The sequence below is a fragment of the Macrobrachium nipponense genome, chromosome 7 (genome assembly GCF_015104395.2).
Source record: "Macrobrachium nipponense isolate FS-2020 chromosome 7, ASM1510439v2, whole genome shotgun sequence".
Classification (NCBI taxonomy): Eukaryota; Metazoa; Arthropoda; class Malacostraca; order Decapoda; family Palaemonidae; genus Macrobrachium; species Macrobrachium nipponense.
In genome coordinates this window covers 78,815,826-78,839,703 of record NC_061109.1, presented here as the reverse complement: position 1 = coordinate 78,839,703, position 23,878 = coordinate 78,815,826, and the positions used below count along the sequence as shown (strand labels likewise).

General features: G+C 37.1%; 1 protein-coding gene across 1 annotated transcript in view; it reads left to right on the top strand.

The window, feature by feature from the left end:
* Positions 1-9,139: 9,139 nt before the first annotated feature.
* The window catches only part of LOC135217363 (ATP-binding cassette sub-family C member 5-like), a 42,311-nt gene continuing 27,572 nt past the window's right edge, over positions 9,140-23,878 (top strand). Inside the window, 4 exon segments of the mRNA XM_064253204.1 lie at positions 9,140-9,336; positions 18,324-18,404; positions 21,648-21,774; positions 22,711-22,896. Coding sequence (XP_064109274.1) covers positions 9,284-9,336; positions 18,324-18,404; positions 21,648-21,774; positions 22,711-22,896 — 447 coding nt within the window. The 5' untranslated portion in view covers positions 9,140-9,283.

Genomic DNA, 23,878 nt, shown 5'->3' with positions numbered 1-23,878 from the left:
GAAGGATCACCCGGCTGCAGTCACTGGCTGGATGTTCAAGGCCCCACAGATAAAGATGAACTTATTGAAGATATTAAGAAGGATATTCAGCAGCGAGGAACACTTTATGCTAAAAATTTGAGTTGGACGGATCTCGTCAATGAAATTCAAGCAAGGGCTCCAACAGGAATGAAGTTTAATATCCTGTTGGTAGCAAAGGAAAAGGAAACTTCACTGGAAGAGATTTTGAATTCCAGAGGACGTAGTGGAACACATCCTCTCACAAGAAGAAAAATCAACATGCATAGCCAAATTATCACTCAAGGAGGATGCAGTAAGGAGCTTACAAGTCATCAGGTTCCGAAAGGAAGTATGCATATGAAGTTAAGCAAGAAAAAGAAAAAGGATCCTGAACCACTTTCCGACAGCACAACAACAGTTGAAGAAATAAACTTGGAAAGTGATTCTGCCGATGACGTAAGTTTCAGTTTGGATAAAGAGATGAAAGCGACATGGATTGTGAACATGAGGTGGTACCAGCTCCAACAGAAACAGGCATTCTTGTAATATCAGAATTATTCTGTTGGAAAGTACTATGCAGCATACTACACTGAACCATGAATGATTTATTTTTTGGGAAAAATAATAAAAACCTTTGCAAATGATGAAGGCGGCACAGTAACGAAAGCTCAAGTTGATTTTCTACAAAAGAAGAATATCTCCAGCAACCCCAAGGAATGGACCTGGATTGAGCGGAACAAGAACAAAAAGGACCTTGATATTGCTGATATAACGTACATTTTCTACGGGCCAAAAGAACTTATGGTGAAGAAAGGTTTCTTTAGATTCCCAGATGAAATGGGATATGCTCGTCTAAAGAAGATAGAAAAGGATTTGTTAACTGAATTATAGCATGAGTATGCATGATTTACAATTCATACCAGTGAAATGATTTTAATTTTGTTTATGGATATTGTAATGAAAATTTTTTTTCACAATTAAATACCCAAAAATACACTTTTTTGTTATCTTTTGATATGATTTAACTTTTGTTCATGTTAAACTTCCCATTTTGTATGGAAAAACGCATTTTAGTTTCTTACACATGTTTCTTTAGCCAAAAATAAACATGATTTGCTCTTGCCTCGATATGATTTTTTTTTACCCCATTTCGGGATAAAAAAAAATCTTCAAAAAATATTGTTAAAAAAACATTGAAGGTCCTAGGCTCAATTCCTTTTTCATGATTTACTTAACATTGAATATTGGTAAATATGAAAAGGTTTAACTGGAAATACAAATCAAATAGAGGGAAAAATGAAAGTTTTGAGTTTTGATTGTTTTTTGCCCCACTTGACTATATATACTATATATATATATATATATATATATATATATATATATATATATATATATATACATATATATATAAATATATATATATATATATATGTATATATATATATATATATATATATATTATATATGTGTGTGTGTGTGTGTGTGTGTGTGTGTGTGTGTACTTACGTGCGTAAACGATTGTTGTCTTAAGGGTGTTACATAAACCGGAACGAAATAGCTTATCGTGTTATCGACAGTATGAGGCTGAAATTATGGCGCTCTTATCTCATCTACCCCTATCCTGATAACGTCTCTCTCTTCCAATAACCGAAATCATACAAGAGGAGAATCTGTTGAAATTTCCATTAATTTATGCAGCATTTATGAACGATACTGACTCACGTTTATTGCCCCTAAAGATATAGTCCTAGCATCTTTATATATCCAGTAACTCGCCGTATATATATATATATATATATATATATATATATATATATATATATATATATATATATATATATATAATATAATGTATCTGAGTTTGTGAAATTTTATCATATCACCGTGATTCATATACACGTATTAAGCTACAAATGTCCTTTACTCCTTAGGGGGGGTGGTGTCGTCAGTGGACCTCATGCGGTGCACTGTAGGCATTGCTTAAGGTTCTTTGCAGTGTGCCTTCGGCCCATAGCTGGAACCACTTTCGTTTCTTTTACTGTACCTCTTTTCATATTCTCTTTCTTCATCTTACTTTCCACGCTCGCTTAACACTTGATTCATAGTCCAGCTGTGAGGTTTTCCTCCCGTTACACTTTTCAAACCGTTTACTGTCAATTTTTCATTTCAGCGCTGAATGACCTCATAGGTCCCAGTGCTTGGCTGTTACGGCCTCTGAGAGAGGTCCGCTTCAGGTTCGATATTATGATAAACAAAAAGAATTCAACACCAACAGTTGAAACTGGGGATATGAATATAGAAAGAAACACTAACACAACAAAGGTTTATTTACAAGCTTACTAACAAAGATAAATGCAGAATGGTATCTCCTATTTCCATAAAAAGGTAAAATCTTACAATGCGTGAACTAGGGGAACAGTGAGGTAATTCAAATACTTGCTGGCCAGTTTTGCGACTCGAAATGATGGCTCCACAAAAGGAGAACTGCGATTGCCGACGTCTTTTGACTCCGTATTGCAGAAAATAATGTCTATTCTTGACATTATTTATATATATATATATATATATATATATATATATATATATATATATATATATATATATATATATATAATGTATCTGAGTTTGTGAATTCTTATCATATTACCGTGATTCATATACATGTACTTAGCTACAAATGTCCTTTACTCCTTAGCGGGGTGGTGTCGTCAGTGGACCTCATGCGGTTGCACTGTAGGCATTGCTTAAGGTTCTTTGCAGCGTGCCTTCGGCCCATAGCTGAAACCACTTTCGTTTCTTTTACTGTACCTCTTTTCATATTCTCTTTCTTCATCTTACTTTCCACACTCGCTTAACATTTGATTCATAGTGCAACTGTGAGGTTTTCCTCCCGTTACACTTTTCAAACCTTTTACTGTCAATTTTTCATTTCAGTGCTGAATGACCTCATAGGTCCCAGTGCTTGGCTGTTACGGCCTCTGAGAGAAGTCCGCTTCAGGTTCGATATTATGATAAACAAAAAGAAACACTAACACAACAAAGGTTTATTTACAAGCTTACTAACAAAGATAAATGCAGAATGGTATCTCCTATTTCCATAAAAAGGTAAAATCTTATAATGCGTGAACAAGGGGAACAGTGAGGTAATTCAAATACTTTGCTGGCCAGTCTTGCGACTCGAAATGGTGGCTTCACAAAAGGAGAACTGCGATTGGCCGACGTCTTTTTGACTCCGTATTGCAGAAAATAATGTCTATTCTTGAACTCCCCAAAACCTATAGCAGAACGTCTCTTTGAAGTCTCGCTCAACGTCGAAATAACTCGGTCGTCCACTCCTGAAGATGACTTGACCAGAATTCGACCAATTCTCTCTCAAGTGACTTTTCCTCTCCGATGCTTCGTCCTTCTTCTCTTATCTCACTCTCTAATGATCTCTGCTGCTGAGCTCTCACTGATAATCAGATCTGTGGCTCTTACTGATGATGTCTTACTCTAAGACTAACTGATGATCTGCCTTCTCCTACTTCGTCCATCGTATTTATATGGCATTCTGGGGGCAGGGCCTACGGCGAGCGTCACAGACTCCCGAGATTACGGGAATGATTTAGAAGAATCTCGACGGAATACTGCATCAGAAATCACGGCGTTTCTCACGACACTTTGGCGCCTGTCAAGTTCCACAAAACTGCCGATTCTAGAACCATACCATCATAAGAACAGGCGCCTCCAACACACGCGCGAAAGCATCCTTGCTGCAGAACTTCTCGGAGATGCGTTTTCCTTTCCTTTATCTTTCTTTGTTATACAGCAATTGCCATTACATTTGCCTAAATTCTATACTCAACTCAGCTCAAGAAATGTCCTTTAACATGCAATTCGCTCTACCTCGGAATTAATATATTTTACGAAGGGGAATTTTTTAGTTGATAATAATTTCGTCCCCTCGTGGATACGAACCAGCACATAGAGAAGAAATCAGGACTTCAGTGACGTCCTTACCGTAGTCCCGATTTCTCTTATATAATGGTATTGCAGGAGAGGATCGGGAAGATGGTTTACGGGGTGTAAATCCCAACTTTTGGATCTGCTGGACAAAGTCAACGTCATTCCAGAAGTTACACACTGGAAAAGCATACAAAAATATAATTCTGTTAATTTCCGATAGTTTTCACTATATGCGACAGAATACCATTATTAAAGTTGAGGTTTTCTGACATTTAGCAACAACTTGTCGCCAAAATTAATTACGCAAATTTACCAGTGGTGGTACGACCATATTTTAGCGTTCACGAGTGACTTCAATATTACACGTTTAAAAAAAAATCCGTCAGTAAATTCCAGAAGTTTTTGAGCAATGCCACCTTAGCGCATGGGCTTAACGCCTTATAAACAGTATGAGTATAAAACAATAACGAACTCTATTCAAACTGTTTTTATTTTCTGACTCGCTTACCTCAGCTGAAAAGCAAACTTATAGGAAAATATGAGCCTGTGGCAAGTGCTAACGCAGCACTTCACTTTCCTATACTGGAACATACCACCGTTTTATAATTTATTCAGCTATAACAAGCGATCATACCACTGCACAAGGAGGAAATACTTTTATAAAATGCTTGCATTACTCTATGCCCGTTGGGGCGTGCATTCCCAAACTCGCCACCCGACCCCCTCGTCAGGTGATTAGTTAGGAAAGCACAATGGAGAGATAATTCACCATGATGAATAAAATATACAATGAAAGATGGGATTGTGCCTTACTAATATTGATATGTTGAAATCATCGATCGCTAGCTTGATATTATGAAAGTATTAATCATAAAAGTTTGTATTACTATTATTATTTCTATTACTATTATTGTGAAAAAACGACATAACCGCTGGGAAAGAGTAATAACAGATAAATTAGCGGTAGATCTAGGGTACTTACCCGCGGCGGCCTAGACTATGGCAGTCGCGATTTTTCTGTGCAGTTTTACCGCCTGAACAAGAATTTTAGGTAATATTTATTCGGACGACTGGAATTAACCCCCGGGGGCCAGTACTAAACACGGCGAAATACATTGGATGCCCCAATCCCTAGTGGATGTAGTATCCGCGGTTACGTTCCTTGCAGTCCGTGCGGAATGCTTCTGTAGAAATACCAAATTAGCAAACGAGAATAAAAGTAAGCAAATAAACAGCAAATGTAAGTCAAGATAACAACAATGCAAAATATTTCTTGACAAGAACATGAAGATGATATAACAGTACACGGCAATGTCAAAATACTAAAGTTGCAAGTTTCTTTGTATTGACGCTATTTCTAATTATTATCGGTATCTGAAGTAATATGAGGCCATTATATGCTTCAGTGTTGCGTGTATGTAAGTTGAGGTTACTCTCTTGTTTCAGAGGGGGTTTGTGTTTGTCTGTCTGTCTGTCTCTCTCGTTGGAGAATGGAAATAAATTCAACTTTATTGAGAGCAAGTGGTCGCGACGGGGTCAAGATGTTTTCCTAGTCTCTCTCTCTCTCTCTCTCTCTCTCTCTCTCTCTCTCTCTCTCTCTCTCTCTCTTGTTTTCCTTCTATAAACTTACTTTGAGACGAATCTAGCATGACAAAGAATAAATTATTCTTCGATTAAATTATTTTTTAACAAGTTTCGTAATTTTGTTCATACGCTGACGTAACAATGCAATACGAGAATCTTTTTTTCCAAAAACAAATAATTTTGCTTGCATTGTCTTCCTGTACGAAACCTGTTCGGTATGTAATATTTCTCGAATGTCACCTTTATCCAACAGATCCGTCCCCCCTCCCACCCACCCCCCCCCCCCAGGTCCCAATGGATCCTACTAAAGGAGTCATACTAGTCCCGGAGTCCTTCAACCGCACGAATGACCTCGCGACTTGGGGAGCATGGATACCCATAGTGGATACCAAACCCCCCAAGGTCACACTTCTCTTGTGTGCTCAGCTCATCCCGTTGGTATACTCCGTAGGGCATGCCGTGGCAATTATCACTGACATCTTCTTAGGAGTTACGTAACCCACAGAGATACTTGTTCTCTTTATCGTGTTTTAAGGGAGGATAGGGGTTACTCTTTTTATCAGTTTCAGAGAGATGGCATTATTCTGAGATGGCATTATTCTGTACGTAGACGGAAGGTGACGCAATGTTTTCAGAGCGTGGAGCAATTGCGCGCGCGCGCGCGAAAGATAGAGAAAGGGTAGAATGATTCGCTGCATGATTAGATAAAAATCCTCAGTTAGCTGTAACGTGATGCAATGCTTGCGAGAAGGAGAAACATCAAGGTTAACTGATTCCTTGAAATGTAAATGCTATCAACTCTCATTAGAGCATTAGTTACGGATTTCATGCAAATGTTACAGTATTTGCTAATCTCGGTCATCATACCAAATTAGAGAGGGGAAGGAGGGAGAACTTAATTTAGAAATTTTTCGTTAAGTAAATGAATCATTTGTACGGTTTACAGAATATCATAAAGAGAGAGAAAACTTTATTTCAAGAAACAACCTTATGATCATTAGCTTGCCATACAGCAATGTCTGTAAGGACGAAATGATTCATCTTGAAGATGCTGTTGTTATGGCATTAACTTTATTATTATTATTATTATTATTATTATTATTATTAGCCCCGATAGGAGTTGGATTCAGAGACGACAAGACAATAAATGTTGCTGTTATGTACCTGTTGCGATTGATGTTATCATTGATGTTATCATATTATTATTATTATTATTATTATTATTATTATTATTATTATTATTATTATTAGTGGACTGTATCTACATCCTCTACTTCTGTATAGAAATAAAAATATGGACATGAATCGGAGTGGGTTATTAAATACAAATCTGCCAAAACAAATCTTCAACTTACGTAAACTGGCGTCGAAATAATAATGGTCATATACGCTACTTTAAGCGCCTCAGTGGCGTGGTCGGTATGGTGTTGGCGTACCACCTAGGTGGCAGAGAATTCGATTCTCGGGAATTCCATTGAGGAGTGAGAGATGTGTATTTCTGGTGATAGAAGTTCACTCTCGTCGTGGTTCGGAAGTCACGTAAAGCTTGGTAAAGCCGTTGTCCCGTTGCTGAATAACCACTGGTTCCATGGAACGCAAAAACTCCAGGCAAACAAACAAAATATACGCTGCTTTATTGTTTTTCATTATTTTTAAGGCCAAAGCAGACCAGGATAATGGATTGTTCGTTTCGTCGGCTTCTTATAAGGTAAAGTTGAGGTGTCATTAATTCATTTTGTTCCTTTGATGTTCTAGTCACCACATTTCTATGCAGCAAAGTCTTCTAGTTTGAACAAGCATTAAATTTCTCTTTCTTTCTTTCTTTTCTCATATATCTCTGAGATCTACAGCCCCTTTTCGCCTGGGAATCAAAATATGTCACTTGTCCTTAGAACATAAAAAAAAAAATGTATTTAGAATATATTAACACGTTGGTTTCATAACATTCATTCTAAGCGTATTCTGATTCATATGTAGCACGCATGTAATCTATGTACATATGCCCATGTGGCTACGCATGCATATGTATAAGCTTATAGCTGCATCTACGCATAGCCGCACATTCTAATCTGCTTATATTTTCTTACATTATGTGCATGTATAGCTTCGCATTGCATGCAGATATAAGCGCGATGTGTATAAGTAGAAAATAAAACAAAACATCTTTTACTTTCAAGAACTTTCATCCTATAGCGTTAAATTTTCTGATAAAAAAAAAAAAAAGCCTTATTGCATCACGTTGCTCTCCCGTTTGTTTGATGACTGAATAACTGGATCAGACCAGATAATTTATCTTCATGATGCCGTTGCCATGGGATCTACTTCGTTATTGATGTTAATAGATATTACTATTATTATAATTATATTCCTCCCGTTCGGAGGTGGTTGCAGAGAAAACGAGACAATAAATGTTACTGTCAGGTTGATTACTTGGTTAATATATCACTGATGAACACAGGCGAAAGATTCCACATCAGCCACTTCCGTTACCTATAATTTCTACCTACATATTATTATTATTATTATTATTATTATTATTATTATTATTATTATTATTATTATTATTATTTAAGATGAACACGGGCGAAAGATTCCACATCAGCCTCTTTCGTTACCTATAATTTCTACCTACATGTTGTTATTATTATTATTATTATTATTATTATTATTATTATTATTATTATTATTGGAAAAGTAAATCCACAATAATATGTCTGTTTGATTTTGTTATTTAAAATACAAAGCGGAAAGCTCCCGTTGACCTGCACGGTCCTCCTTGAGTTTTCTTTGGATTATTATTATTATTATTATTATTATTATTATTATTATTATTATTATTATTATTATTATTATTATTATTAACTGGACTTTATCTAGATCCTCTACCTATATGTAGACACATTAAAACATTGATCGAAAAAGGTTATTGATCGCAAATCTTCAGTTTTATGGCAACATTGTTTGTCTCTTACCCTAGGAAATATTGGAATTTCAAAAATATGAACTGTTAATGATATGGGGATATCGATACTTCTTATATTCTTTTCATTTCACCTAATACTTGTTTTTAATCATTCGCCTATTTATTGTGATCAGACCAATGTCCTACAGTCTTTTAATATCAAACCTAAGATGCGAATGATATTTTTTTATGTTTGTTTATATAGCTATTTTGTCATTTTCTCTCCAATTTAGTATGAGAATAATTTTCCGACTCTTGCCCTTAGGACAAAAAAAGTCTTGATATCTATAAGATTACGTCTGTTTTAAACTTTCATTCCAGCGTATTCTGATTCTTTCCTAGCTCAAATATTAATTTATATCATGCATGTGTGGCCATGCATGCATGCATACATATATGCATAGTCGCTCATTCTAAAAGACTTGTATTTGTTATAGTATGAGCATTTTTAGGTTAACATTGCGAAAGCACGTGCGTTGAAAATGAAACGGACAACATTTTAGTTAGACCTTTCACATAAAAAAAATGCTCCCAAAAAATCATTATTGCATCACGTTGCGGAGCCGTTTAATTGATGACTTAGCAACTCTGGGGCGGCAGCTTGGCTGTCTCTTATATATACCGAAGTGTCTTGCATTGAGCCCCAGTCTCGTGTTGGTGTGCGTTGCACGCGTAACACACAACTTGTAAACTTAGTGTGTCCTGAACTTGATTGTTTTCTCCTTTCTTTATTACGTTTAAGTGTCGTGTAAAGTTAAGAATTATTTTGTTACGTGACAAAAGGTGAAGATCATGAGGAGCTATGACGTGCCGCAGATCGCAAACAATAGCAACAGCAGCGAAAAGTAAGTCGATAATCATTGGCATCGTTGTTCACCTACCGATAGAATCTTTCGAACTAATGGCTGCCCTAAGGTATTCGGAACTTCTCTTCGCCGGCGCACCGCTCGTGTTGACACGCTTTATTTTGGAATTCTTTCTGGTTGGTAATCATAACAGCGAGCACGTAATGAAATAAAACATAAAGAGCAATTAACCCTTCCCCCTCAGTTATACCGATATCGGCTCGGTTTTCACCGGCAAAGATTGAACAAATGGATCTCACGAGTTGTGTTTCCATTCCCAGAATCGACTGAGGCATGGTTTCTATTTCCTACAGAAATATAAACTTTAAAAATGAAGGAATAATATGCATATTCAACCCAATGTAAGAAAATGGCTTTTCCAGTTCAAAATAACACGGCGAAAGGATATAATGTTGCTTTGTGTTCTATAATTAATCACACTCATTTCCCCCCAATACTATCATTATATTATATACTACTTTATATATATATATATATATATATATATATATATATATATATATATATCTATATCTCGATGAGAAAACAGAAAAAAAAAGTGCCTCTTCGTTTCCGCACAAGTAAAGAAGAGTTTTGCAAATTTGGTACGATATCTGGCAACAGGATGAAAGGGTACCAAAGAAAGGACCTTGGAAAATCTGGCAATTACTCTAGTTCTTGATCATCAGCAGTTTTTGTCATCGTACACTTTGAGCGCGTACATGTGTTTGATTATTTTTCGCATGGGCTATCATCTCGTAATGAATTACTTCTGTTCACTTCTGCTTTTATAGTTAACATAAATCTTGCTTTTCTTTTATTGAATTTCCTTTTAACATGATGTCCTAATTATCGTTTCATTGTATTTATAAATAAAATTCATTTTTCGTAAGTCAAAGAAATTAAATGTAAAAGTCAATAGTTGACATCTTGTGAAAAGTATGTTAACTGCAATAAGATTATGTAGGCCTAATGACCTATTTGCGTGTGGTGTGAAAATCATGTATGTATATATACATATATATAGTATATATATATATATATATATATATATATATATATATATATATATATATGCTTAAAAAATCAAAGTAGATGCACGTGACTTCATTAAATAAGCGAATACCACAGGAAAATGATAGTCAGAAATCCAAGCGCTTTCGAAACCGCTTGGATTTCTGGCTATCATTTTCCTGTGGTATTCGCTTAAATATGTATATATATATATATATATATATATATATATATATATATATATATATATGTGTGTGTGTGTGTGTGTATTGTGTTGTGTGTGTATGTATGTAGCCTGTATATGTTTAAATGATATTGTGTACTTTAACACCCAATGTATAGTACCATCTATAACAAGTAAATTTGCGCTGACTCTCTCTCTCTCTCTCTCTCTCTCTCTCTCTCTTCTCACAAGGGTACATTAGCAAAAATTCTTTCCCCCACTTACTTACGATATATTAAAGCTTCTTACAAATTCACCTTATGACAGTTAAGTAGCTTTCTCCTTAAGCAGCATATTTGTCATAGTTTTAAGTATTTACTTGGTCCGTGGATCACTACCTGTTCTAACCACTTAAGCATTTAGTGCGCATTCTTCTTCTTTTCTGTTTTCTTGTTATTTTTGTCCTCTTGTTTGAAGTGGGTTTCCCAGAGTAGGCCTATGCATGAACACTTTTTTTTTTTTTTTTTTTTTTTTTTTTTTTTTTTTTTATCCCCGGCCATTCAGTATTGATGTCGTGACGTCAGCTTGCAGAATGAAGTATATAAACGTATCATCTTGCTAATCAGATGATGCTGACATTAGTTATCTTTAGATTAATATTTCTGAAATACATCAAACGAAGAATGGTTCATTTTAATACGTTTTTACCCTCGGAGCAAGAACAGTCTTTTTGGAAATTATTATTATTATTATTATTATTATTATTATTATTATTATTATTATTATTATTATTATTATTATTATTATTCTGTTGAATAAAATGGCAGAATTCAGCGAATTAATCTTATATATATATTATCTTTTCTTATTTTTTGGGAGTAGACCCTCTTTTAAACAAGTCCTGTTGAAAAGGATTGCTGCATCAGCTCCATATATTTTGTAGTCTTCTCTATTTTCCTTATTAAGGATTTCTCAGTGTTACTGAAACTGGCAAGCAACGTGCCAATGGGGATCGTCAAATTCGGTGTAGTCATATTGAATTATCTTTATTACTACTACAAGTTTCTCTCTCTCTCTCTCTCTCTCTCTCTCTCTCTCTCTCTCTCTCTCTCTCTCTCTCTCTCTCTGACGTTTCCCCCAGATCTGCCCGGGCATAGTCACAGCGATGGTTGCTGGAGGACTGAATCTTGGTGTTGTTGTTTTTGATTGAGCTGACCTTGTGTCAGCACTTGCTCACAGAGCAGCCCGTAATATTCTTGGTGTTGTTGTTGTTTTTGATTTAGCTGACCTTGTGTCAGCACGGGCTCTTGCTCACAGAGCAGCCCGTAACTGGTGGTGAGTCCTTCTCTATATATCATGGTCGTGCGGGCGCCCAAAGATGCTCCTGCAGGACCCGGAGGATGATCGACTTTTCATTGGCTGGCGCCCAGGCGTCGGAAACTCGAGACGCGCGTTGACCTTCTCAGGTGTGTTGCGTCACCTGGAGCCGGGTTTTCAATGGCTGCGACCGTGGCATCTCTTCCAACCTCTTCAATATTGGTCCCGTCCTGGGCGCTGGTGTTATCGTCTGCATGGGGGCCGGAGGGGCTGGGCCTTCCTTACACAGGTGGGCAGCAGGAAGGGTTCCTGTGTCGTATCCAGGAGGGGTTTTTGTTCAAGATTGAATAACGCCTCAAGAAGGAGGCGTAGGCGTCGCTGATCAGCGGCTCTTCCAATTATCTCCGTGTTTTTCACGATGTCCTCTCGCACGACGTGCTGTTGGTGGGCGGTGAGGGCGTGGTGTTTGATGGCACCGTTCTGGGCGTAACGAGAGATCCTCTTAGACAGTCGTAACGTTGTCATACCGATATAGACTCCAGGACATCCTTGGATTGGGCATGTGTACCGGTAGACGACGTTATTCTGCTTCAGGGGTCTCCTGCAGGCGGGGTTGGGGTTATTCCTCATAACCAGGTCTCTTGTTCTTCGGTTCTTATAATAGATTATAAGAGAGAGCTTCTTCACTTCCTCCACGGGGGTGACGGTCTCTTCCACAATCTTCTTGATGCATCTCTCCTCTTCTTTGTATCCGTGGTGCATGAAGGACTTGTAGAAAATTCGTATATCCTCGGAGGGGGGATTCTCTTTATTCTCTCCGTCCTCCATGTACCATTTGTTTAAAGCTGTCCTTATCTCCCTGTTGATCAGCTTGTTGGAGTAACCGTTGTTAATCATCATTTGTGAGGCTCGATCCAGTTCTGCGTGGGTGTCCTGCCACGCTGAACTGTGCGTTAAGGCCCTCCTCACGAAGGCCTGACGGTGGTGGCCTTGAACCTCACAGGACACTCACTCCCTCCATTTAAGCAAAGTCCCAAGTTGGTAGATTTGGTGTAAACGGTGGTGGTCATCTTCGGGGTAGTCTTCGTAATTAGGACGTCGAGGAAGGGGAGCCGATCTTCGCTTGCTGAATTCAATTGTGAAATTGCCAGTTTCAGCAACATTGAGAAATCCTTATTAAGGAAAATAGAGAAGACTCTATACAAAATCAAGGAGCTGATGCAGCAATCCTTTTCAACAAGACTTTTCTATTTTTCTTGTTACTCGCTTTTCTGGCTCAGCGATACTTCTCAATAACTGGCCAATATTCAAATTGAGAATAATGCTGAAAGTGGTATTTTATTTAGAACAGGATTTATTAGTCAAAAAATGGTATTATCACTATACACTGATATACTGATAATACCCGTTTTTTTACTAATAAATCCTGTTCTAAATAAAATACCATTTTCAGCATTATTCCAATATGAATATTGGCCAGTTATTAAGCAGTATCGCTGAGCCAGAAAAGCGAGTAATAAGAAAAATAGAAAAGATAATATATAAGATTAATTCGCTGAATTCTGCCATTTTATTCAACAGAATTTGTTTAAAAGAGGGTCTTCTTCCAAGATATTAGTATTATATTATTATTATTATTATTATTATTTATTATTATTATTATTATTATTAATTATTATTATTTATTATTTATTTATTTATTTAATTTTTTATTTTTTTATTTTTATTTTTTTATTTTTTTTTTTTTTGCTCTATCACAGTCCTCTAATTCGACTGGGTGGTATTTATAGTGTGGGGTTCCGGGTTGCATCCTGCCTCCTTAGGAGTCCATCACTTTTCTTACTATGTGCGCCGTTTCTAGGATTACACTCTTCTGCATGAGTCCTGGAGCTACTTCAGCCTCTATTTTTTCCAGATTCCTTTTCAGGGATCTTGGGATCGTGCCTATTGTTCCTATGATTATGGGTACAATTTCCACTGGCATATCCCATATCCTTCTTATTTCTATTTTCAGATGTTGATACTTATCCATTTTTCCCTTTCTTTCTCTTCAACTCTGGTGTCCCATGGTATTGCGACATCAATGAGTGATACTTTCTTCTTGATTTTGTCAATCAACGTCACGTCTGGTCTATTTGCACGTATCACCCTATCTGTTCTGATACCATAGTCCCAGACGATCTTTGCCCGATCGTTTTCTATCAATCCTTTAGGTTGGTTTTCGCACCACTTATTACTGCAAGGTAGCTGGTGTTTCTTGCACAGGCTCCAGTGGAGGGCTTTTGTTACTGAATCATGCCTCTTTTTGTACTGGTTCTGTGCAAGTGCCGGACATTCGCTTGCTATGTGGTTTATGGTTTCATTTTTCTTATTGCACTTCCTACATATGGGAGAGATGTTATTTCCATCTATCGTTCTTTGGACATATCTGGTTCTTAGGGCCTGATCTTGTGCCGCTGTTATCATTCCTTCAGTTTCCTTCTTGAGCTCTCCCCTCAGTAGCCATTGCCACGTGTCATCGCTGGCTAGTTCTTTAGTCTTGTCTCATGTATTGTCCATGCATTGGTTTGTTATGCCATTCCTCTGTTCTGCTTGTCTTTCTCCTGTCTCTGTATATTTCTGGGTCTTCGTCTACTTTTATCAGTCCTTTTTCCCATGCACTCTTGAGCCATTCGTCTTCACTGGTCTTCATATATTGCCCCAGTGCTCTGTTCTCGATGTTGACGCAGTCCTCTATACTTAGTAGTCCCCTCCCTCCTTCCTTTCGTGTTATGTATAGTCTGTCCGTATTTGCTCTTGGGTGTAGTGCTTTGTGTATTGTCATATGTTTCCTCGTTTTCTGGTCTATGCTGCGAAGTTCTGCCTTCGTCCATTCCACTATTCCTGCGCTGTATCTGATTACTGGTACTGCCCATGTGTTTATGGCTTTTATCATATTTCCGGCGTTGAGTTTTGACTTGAGTATCGCCTTGAGTCTCTGCATATATTCTTTCCTGATCGTGTCCTTCATATCTTGATGTTTTATATTGTTATTATTATTATTATTATTATTATTATTATTATTATTATTGAAAAAGAAACCCACAAAATCACTGTGTATAACGTGTTTACTTATAAGTATTTACATTTAATTTTACTCCACACTCGAGTACTTTCAGGCCCTATCTGTGGCCCATTTTCGAGAGATGTATAGGGTGTCAGCCTGGATCAAGGCCCAGCAGTCTTCTGGAACTTCTTGTGGAGATGTCATTTATATGATGGCTGTTCTGGTTTCCTTGAGAGTTGCTAATCCCCTCTTGTCGCTCTGATATTCTGAGTTGATGGTCAATGGGATAACCTTTGTGGTAAGGGAGTGGTCACCAAAAGCCTGTTGGGCAGAAAACCTAATCTCCAGGTCAACAGGGTCAATCTTAGCTTCTTTTAATGTCAAAGCTCGGCTTATGGGAACTTCTGAGGTAAAAACCTTTGTTTCCTTCTATTACTTTAATCTCTCTGATGAGTGCTCCTTCTACTACCCTCCTATGACTGATTTGATTGTTTTTGTATATAAGCCTACTATTATTAAAATCCATCCTATGGTCATTTTCCCAGCAATGCCTAGCCATAGCACTCCCATGAGAGTTAAGCTGTACTGCCCCTCTGTGTTTTTTGATTCTATAGTCTGTCCAGAATGTCATAAAACATAGAGTAGGTTTCCAACGTTGCCGCTTTGCGCCAATTTCATTCATTAAATCTCACTTAAGGCGAATAAACAGTGTAGATTTGGCATACACTTTGCCACATCTCTCTCTGTCTCAGATCAGGAAGGTTAAGTAGCTTATCACTTTGGTTCTGTTACCCAAGCGTGACGGTTTAAGATGGAAGGCTCCCCACGGCAGCAATTAAGTGCTCAGACACGAGAAGTCATATTCAATGTCCCCGAGTACTTCAAAAGGGAGAAAGACTTTTTTTTTTTTATTTACTAAAACAGTGCATTATTTTAAAGAAAATGTCTATTAATTTTATCGTTTCATTATCCTAACATCCAAGAAATTGTTTTAATGGAGAAAATATTATTTTATGAAATATTTGATGTTTGGCACATTCATCAATTCTACAACAAATTATATAAAGAATACAAGTTAACGCTTTATGAGTAATAAAGCTCGAAAGCATTTAGTACATTAAGATTCCAGTATTGTACTGAACTAGATTGATCGTAGGGTACAGAACGTTAAATTTTTATTTTTATCTGAGATGGATCTCTTAAAAGTTGTAGAAAAACTGTGATATGTGTTAAAGGACTCGAACTCTTCCCCAAAAAAATTGTTTTACGTGAAAGTTTTTAAAATAAACAGAGTAATCAACTTTATGAGCTGTTTTCGAAACACAAGGTCAACTTAATCCACAGCAACCATTCAGCTTTTTGTGACTGGAAAGATTCAGATTATGGGATTAAAAAGGAAATTTTACGACCGTATTAAAGGACCCGGAATAAAAGGATGCTGGGATAAGCTTGAGTCAGATTAAAAGTCTTGAGAAAGTTCGGCATCGTTGCAAACCTACTCGATGTTTCATGACATTCTAGACAGACTATAGTCTTTATTCTCTTACACAGAAGGGCAGTGCACCCACAGATAGGGCCTGAAAGTACTCGAGTGTGGAGTAAAATTAAATGTAAGCACTTAGAAGTAAACACTTTATACACAATGATTTTGTGGGGTTCTTTTTCAATCATCAGAAGAAAACTGAAAGCAGTTTTTGTTTGATTATTATTATCATTATTATTAGTAGTAGTAGCAGCAGCAGCAGTTGCTAATGCTAATAACGGGGTGAAATTAGTGTGACTAATGAGGACACGAGGCAACATTATATCCTTACGCCCTTATATTTCTTTTAAAATTAGGAAATCCATTGCACCACATTGGTTTTAATATGATTTAAATATCAATATACAGAAAATGTTGTTTATGTATACACACACAAATATATATATATATATATATATATATATATATATATATATATATATATATATATATATATATATATATATATATATATATATTTATCTTAAAAACAAAGCAGGTGTTGCGGTGAATTGTTAGATCTCAGCTTCTCTGCTTAGTGAAGGGAGGGCTTAGCGACAAGCACTTGATTCCTCAAAGAATGCTGAAATGAAAGAACAGTCAGAATCGATGACTAATGCAGTAGGGGTTTGTCGACCCCTTCAGGAGGTCACATGACTGGGCGCAACACTCGGTTGCTATGCCGTTCCAAAAGGCGTGACCGTATTTGTGTGTGTTCGTGCGTGTAATGTGTGGGGCCCAATAGTCTGAGGTCCTAGAGAAGGTGACACTCTCTGCTTATCAGTGTGGAGGCATAGAACACTTTTGGAGAAGGACTCGAGGGCGCACCCATCATTAAGGTAGTGTACTGGTAAGACTGAAAAAGTTTCCCTTTGAAAAGAGAGAGAAGTGTAGTGTGTACACGTTCATTTCATACATGTTGGGTGATATAATAAATATGTCTCTTTATTTCAGATGTGTTCATGGCATTATACAAGAGAATGGGTTCTCTTAAAAGATTTGACTATTTAAATGCATAACTAATCAGACTGTGAGATTTAAGGGATAATTGCTTTATCTAATTCAGGAAAGTAGAATGACAGTTTAAGGTCTTTGAGGGTCAGACTTAGTTCTTTATTTACGTCATTTTTATTCATTTTGTTCCATATCATGTTTAGCTAGTTTGGGAAATAAAAAGTATATTTTTGTATCTACGAGGATTCAAAAGCCCAGCTTGTAATTTTAGCTTGATTCCATTTGCTGAAGGATAACCAGCAACGAGAGGTAAGAGTATTGACTGTTTGTCTATTTTATTTAAACTAGTGTCGTATGGTCGTATAGACTCGGCAAGATAATATATATATATATATATATATATATATATATATATATATATATATATGTATGATATGTATATATATATATATATATATATATATATATATATATATATATATATATATATCTATATATATCTCTTTTTAATCCGTTTCCTTTCAGAGGACTCTCACTTTCACATTTTCACTACTAAGTCAGGAATGAGTTAGTTGTGTAGAAAAACTTTCCATACTAATATATTATATATAGGTATATGTGTGCATATTGTGTATATATATGTATGCATATGAATAAGATAGATAAATATATATATATATATATATATATATATATATATATATATATATAAATAATCGTAAACTTAGGTTGGGTTTCACGTCCATTTATTTTGTATTATTTTTTTCAAGTTGGGAGTGGGTTTCACTCCCATTCATTTTATATTATTACGTATTATTATTTGTAGTCCGGGTTTCACTTCCGTTCATTTTATATTATTATTATTTTAGGCTGGGTTTCATTTCCATTCATTTTATATTATTATTATTATCATTTTTTTGACTGGGTTTCACTTCCATTCATTTTATATTATTATAATTATTTTTTTTCAGACATGAAGAAAAGAGCAGTGACAGATCTTTCAGATATGCACAGACACTCAAGCTGTTTATACCGTTCAGACCACCGCCCAAGTAAGTGCCGCTCCCCTGTTTGTGTGTATGAGAGAGAGAGAGAGAGAGAGAGAGAGAGAGAGAGAGAGAGAGAGAGACTTAGCATTTGAAGATCTGACTTGGTCTATATGCATGTAATATTCTCCTCCAAAGGAGAAGTTTCTTCTCAACTAGAGAGAGAGAGAAGTATTTGTGCACTTGAAGTTTTGAAAGGACTTTTTCGTTTTGATGTGCACAATATTGCATTGCAATTGCGTGTCTAAGACAAGTAATACATCATTAGCATTATTGGTGCGAAATAAATTATGCAGTCAGCTGTGTTAGAAGCGCCGGGGGAAGGCTCGTTAAAAACAGCGACCCCGACAAGGTATTAAACCATGAAGAAGAAGAAGAAGAAGAAGAAGAAGAAGAACTGAACGTCACTGAATTGATTGAGGTTGATTACTTAAATGCCCAAGAGATGCCCTAAGGGCGCGTACAAAGTTCTTGCCCTCAAGGACTTCTTAACGACACTTCTTTGTTGGGGCACTCCGTTTGAGTCACTCCCTTTCTATTATGGTATGTTGAGGCCAAGGGTCTAGATACGGTTGAGGCTGTAGATAAGGAGTTTGAGTAGTTTGCTAAGGCCCGATTGTCAACTGCTTCCCCGCCGCCCCCCCTACCTCCCCCCCCCCACCCCTTCCCTCTCCCTCCCACCACTCTACCATGCTCTCCCAGGGAAGTGGAAAGAATTACGGTAAAATTAACATAATAATTATACCGATGTATCTTTTAACTAATCTAAAAATGTACTTTCTACAGTATAAACCCTCTACAGAATACTTTCGAAATGAAATGAGACTGTGTGGCAATTCACCTTTGTAGAAACAAATAACAAGTGTTGAGATGTCTATTAATTAGTGAAAACTGGATTGTGGCTGGCGTTCTTCACTTGCTGACAGTTTATATTGGCACTTTATATCGTACATTCCTATACTCTGTTTTTTTTCCATCTGTCCATCCGCCTGTGGTGTTTGCACATGGTAACACTGCGTCCCAGGCTGTAAATAGTTACGCTTTGTGTAAGTTTTAGGTAAATAAAAGAATATCTAAGTGTACATTTGCAACTGAAAAGTGTTTTAATAATTTACTGTATGCGAATTACACCGTTATTATTCGAAATAGGATATTTTTTAAAGCCCGGGACGCAGTGTTACCATGCGCAAACACCACAGGCGGATGGACAGAGGGAAAAAAACAGAGTATAGTCTGTGGCATAAAAAGGTTCTCCACTAAATTAGAACAATAATTTTCATATGCTGAGGATGCGTCGAGTATAAGTTTGCAGTGTAAACTTCAGGCCAAAGCGCGGAGACCTATGAGGTCAATCAGCGCTGAAAGGGAAATTGAAAGTAAAAGAGGTTTAAAAGGTGTAACAGGAGGAAATCTCGTAGTTGCACTATGAAACAGTTGCTGTAAGAGTTTCGATAGCAAGATGGAAGGAAGAAAAAATAAACGGAGGTACAGTAAAATGAATGAAAGGGTTTGCAGCTAGGCATCGAAGGGATGCTGCAATGGATCTTAAGTATTGCGTACAGTGCAGTACGTGAAGTACACTTATGGTGTAAACCCCGGGGAGATAGAGGAGGAGTGTGTCCTATGAATTAGTTCCTCATTCTCCAAACATTGGCCCTAAAAGGGTACTAGCTCACCCTTAAATTGACCAATGCGTCAAAGACGAAGAGAATTCCAACAGAATGCTTTATCTGCCCATTAAGTTAAAGTCTGTATAGTCTGTATCTGTACAAGGGGTTCATAACCTTTTTTCTCCCCGTCAACAGTACCCAGAGTGGCCCTTGAGTCATACCCAAATCAAAATGGTCCTAGAAAAAAAATGGCTGCAAAGTGAAGTTAATTATTTATTTATTTAGTAATAATTCAGATTTATTAATGATTAGGTCTGAGGTCTGTACTTCCTATTACTGGACATGAAAAGGCTCTGTATCAAAAGTGATTTATTATAAAATGGTTTTCAGTGTAACAACACATTTTAAAATTCTAACAAAGTTTAATGAAAAACAGACTCGTCTCGCCTTTAACCGGAGACTTTTTTTAATCACTACGGTCTTTTTAGGCGTTGTTAAAAATAATTCGGTGTTTTAATAGATTTAATGTGCAGATAGTCGCCAACTCATTTTAAAATAATTTAAAGTTTTTTATGATAAACAGACATATCATGTTTAACCGGAAACTTCGAGTTATAGATTTGTTAAAAATCACTGTATTCCTTATAGGTTTTAATATAAATAATTCGAATTTTAAGATTCATTGTACAGATAGTCGCCTACATCATAATTAATCTGCATCATGACTAAGCAGGGCTGAAATTGCAGCTAATCTTATGAAAGACGCTTGGAAAGTTCTAAGTGACACTTAAGAATCTGTGTTCTAGACATTCCAAGAATATTGTTCTTATATAGCCTCTCTGTATCCACCTACGGTGTTTTCAACTATAGTAGATTCACATCAACCGTGCATTTGATGTCTAGGCCAGTCCCTTACGACGCTCCTGATTGGCTGTTGATAAGCCAATGACAGGGCTGGAAACTGTCTCTCGAGAGAGTTCACGTAGGCAGGATGCATGTTCCACCTCTCCTGAAAGAAGTATACCTCTGGAGAGGTGGAACATAGATCCTATTCATGTGCACTCTCGAGAGAGACTGAGAGTTTCCAGCGCTGCGAATGGCTTATCAACAGCCAATCAGGAGCGTCGTAAGGGACTGGCCTAGACTCAAATGCACGGTTGATGTGAATATACTATAGTAGTCTTCAGCATTTGAGTATAATGTATGATGTTTCTTCTATAAGAATAATATTATATAGACTGAAACTCCTTCTTTTAGTAGGAAAATGTGCATGAATAGCTTCTGAATCTTGAAAATATTAAAGAAAAGGAAATTGTCAACTTTATAGAAGGTGAAGTAATGAGCAAAATGAGTGATGGCCGTAGGCCTCATTATAAATCCAGACTGCAGACTGCATGTGCATTCACGGGATGATGGTGGTGATTGTGATAATGAAATCAAGAATAATGATTAAGCGAAAGTTAGCATATTGTAACACATCTTTCTCCACGACCTCCACGAGAGTTATGATAACCCTAGGCCTACGAAAATGATGATGGTGATTGCTATAGTGAAATCAAGAATAATGATAGTCAAAAGGTAGCATATCCTAGCACACTAACACATCTTTTTCTCCTCATTCCCCCTCCCCACCCCAAAGGAATAAGAAAGTACTGCCCACCAGGTATGCAGGTCTCTTCAGTACCGTCAGCGTCAGCTGGATGACGTCACTCATGTGGAAGGCTTACAAGAAGAAGATCGACGAGGAGGATCTGTGGTCTCTGCCGGTAGGGGTGACAATTTTCTTCCTCTTATTATTATTATTATTATTATTATTATTATTATTATTATTATTATTATTATTATTCAGAAGTTGAACCCTATTCTTATGGAACAAGTCGACCACAGTGGCCATTGCCTTCATATTCAAGCTTCTTAAGAATATGGTGCGCATTCGAAAGAAGTAACAGAAGGGACTGAGAAATACAGAGAGATGATTATCTTTAAGACCAAATAAATAAATAGATAAAGTTTCCCTTCATATATTCTAGTGGTTTTTAAGCTCTCAGAAGTGTTTTGTTTTTGCTGATTTTAGGAAGGAAAATATACCTTTTTCATTATGACAGTTAAGCAGCAGTTACCTCGGCAGGACGCTGTTTGTCCCATTTTAGTAATGAGAATTATTTGTCATGACATTGTGTGAGTAATTTCAAATATCTCGAGATTAATGTGAGGTCATTTTTAATCATTTGTTTATGTATAATAATTAATTCAGTAGGCCGTTGAGTCCATTTCTTAGGCATAGTCTTCATAAGATTTTTTTCAGGGTAATAAAATTCCTTCGAATAATATTCCCTTCAAATATTCCCAGCACCTCAGTGGCGTGGTTGGTATGGTCTTTGCCTGCCATCTCGGTAGCCGCGAGTTCGATTCTCGGGCAATCCATTGAGGGGTCAGAGATGTGTATTTCTTTGTGAAAGAAGTTCACTCTCGCCGTGGTTCGGAAGTCACGTAGAGCCGTTGGTCCCATTGCTGAATAACCACTGGTCCCGTGCAATGTAAAAACACAATGCAAACAAACAATTCAAATATTCCCTTGTTGTTGTTAATGTTTTCTGAGGGAAGAGTGGTAGCGCACTAGCTAAAAAATAAGTCAACTTATCTGTATCCGTTTTTATGATGAATTAACTCAAAAGTTTCTTCTTCTTCTTCTTCTTCTTCAGCGCGAAGAGAGTGCAGAGATCAACGCCGACCGTTTGGAGAGGCTCTGGCAGGAGGAACGCGCCCTCGCAAAGAAAGCCGGCCGGCCTCCCAGGCTCTGGAGAGCAGTCTGGCGTTTTTCGCGGACGAGAGTTCTAGCGGCGCAATTCTTGGCGATGATCATAGATTTCATCTTCTTTCTAGGACAGGTGAGTCATTCAATTACCTGTGATTAGTTCTAGGACAGGTGAGTCATTCACTTGCCTGCGATTAGTACACGTGGACTAATTTCTTTGTGGGTGTAGTAGGTTACGGACATCAAGTGTCCTATGTAGAAATAAAGAGAGATAGGCAGACTTTTTAGCTCAGTTAGGCACAGACATCTTGGACTGATAAGTAATAGGCTTAGCGTTGTTCACATGACTATAGCTGGTTCACTTAAGGTAGATTCTTGGGTGAGCCCTGTGCCTACGAGACGTTTGTTTGGCGGCCACTGATTGGCTGGGAGCTGCCTACCTCCCGGTACCAGCCAATCAGCTGTCGCCAAACAAACGTCTCATAAGGATAGGGCTCACCCAAAAATCTACCTTAAGTGAACCAGCTATAGTTGTTGATACCACTACGTTCCTTAGATGACCAGTGGGTAACAGACTCCATGTTCCTTGCGTTTTGACTCCATGAGGACAGTGACCAGCAGATTTCTTGTTTATAGGACTAATGATGATAGTCTTGACGTTCTTATGTATGACCAATTGGTAATACGAGTCTTGACGTTCTTATGTATGACCAATTGGTAATACGTACCATATTCATGAGAAGACGAGGGGTAATAGACTTCATGTTCTTTATGTGAGTGGTAGAAGTCACAAAGAACAGTGAGTAATAATACATGTCACATTCTTTATACGCCAAGTGAAAAGTAGCCTAGTAGACTTAATATTCTTTACAAGATCTGTAAGTAATAAACGTCACGTTCTCTGAAGAATCAGAGAGCAGTAGTGGCCATATTCTTTAATGTTTGCTCTAGTCACCTCGATAAGATTTTCAGAAAAGATTTAACCTCTTATGTCGATACTGATAATGATGATATTTTTGCGTCCTAAATCCCAGTCATTATATTTCATGCTTAGCAAAGTTATGTAATCTTTATTTTTGTTTGATATTTTTCTCCTAACCAAATCGCTGATCCGT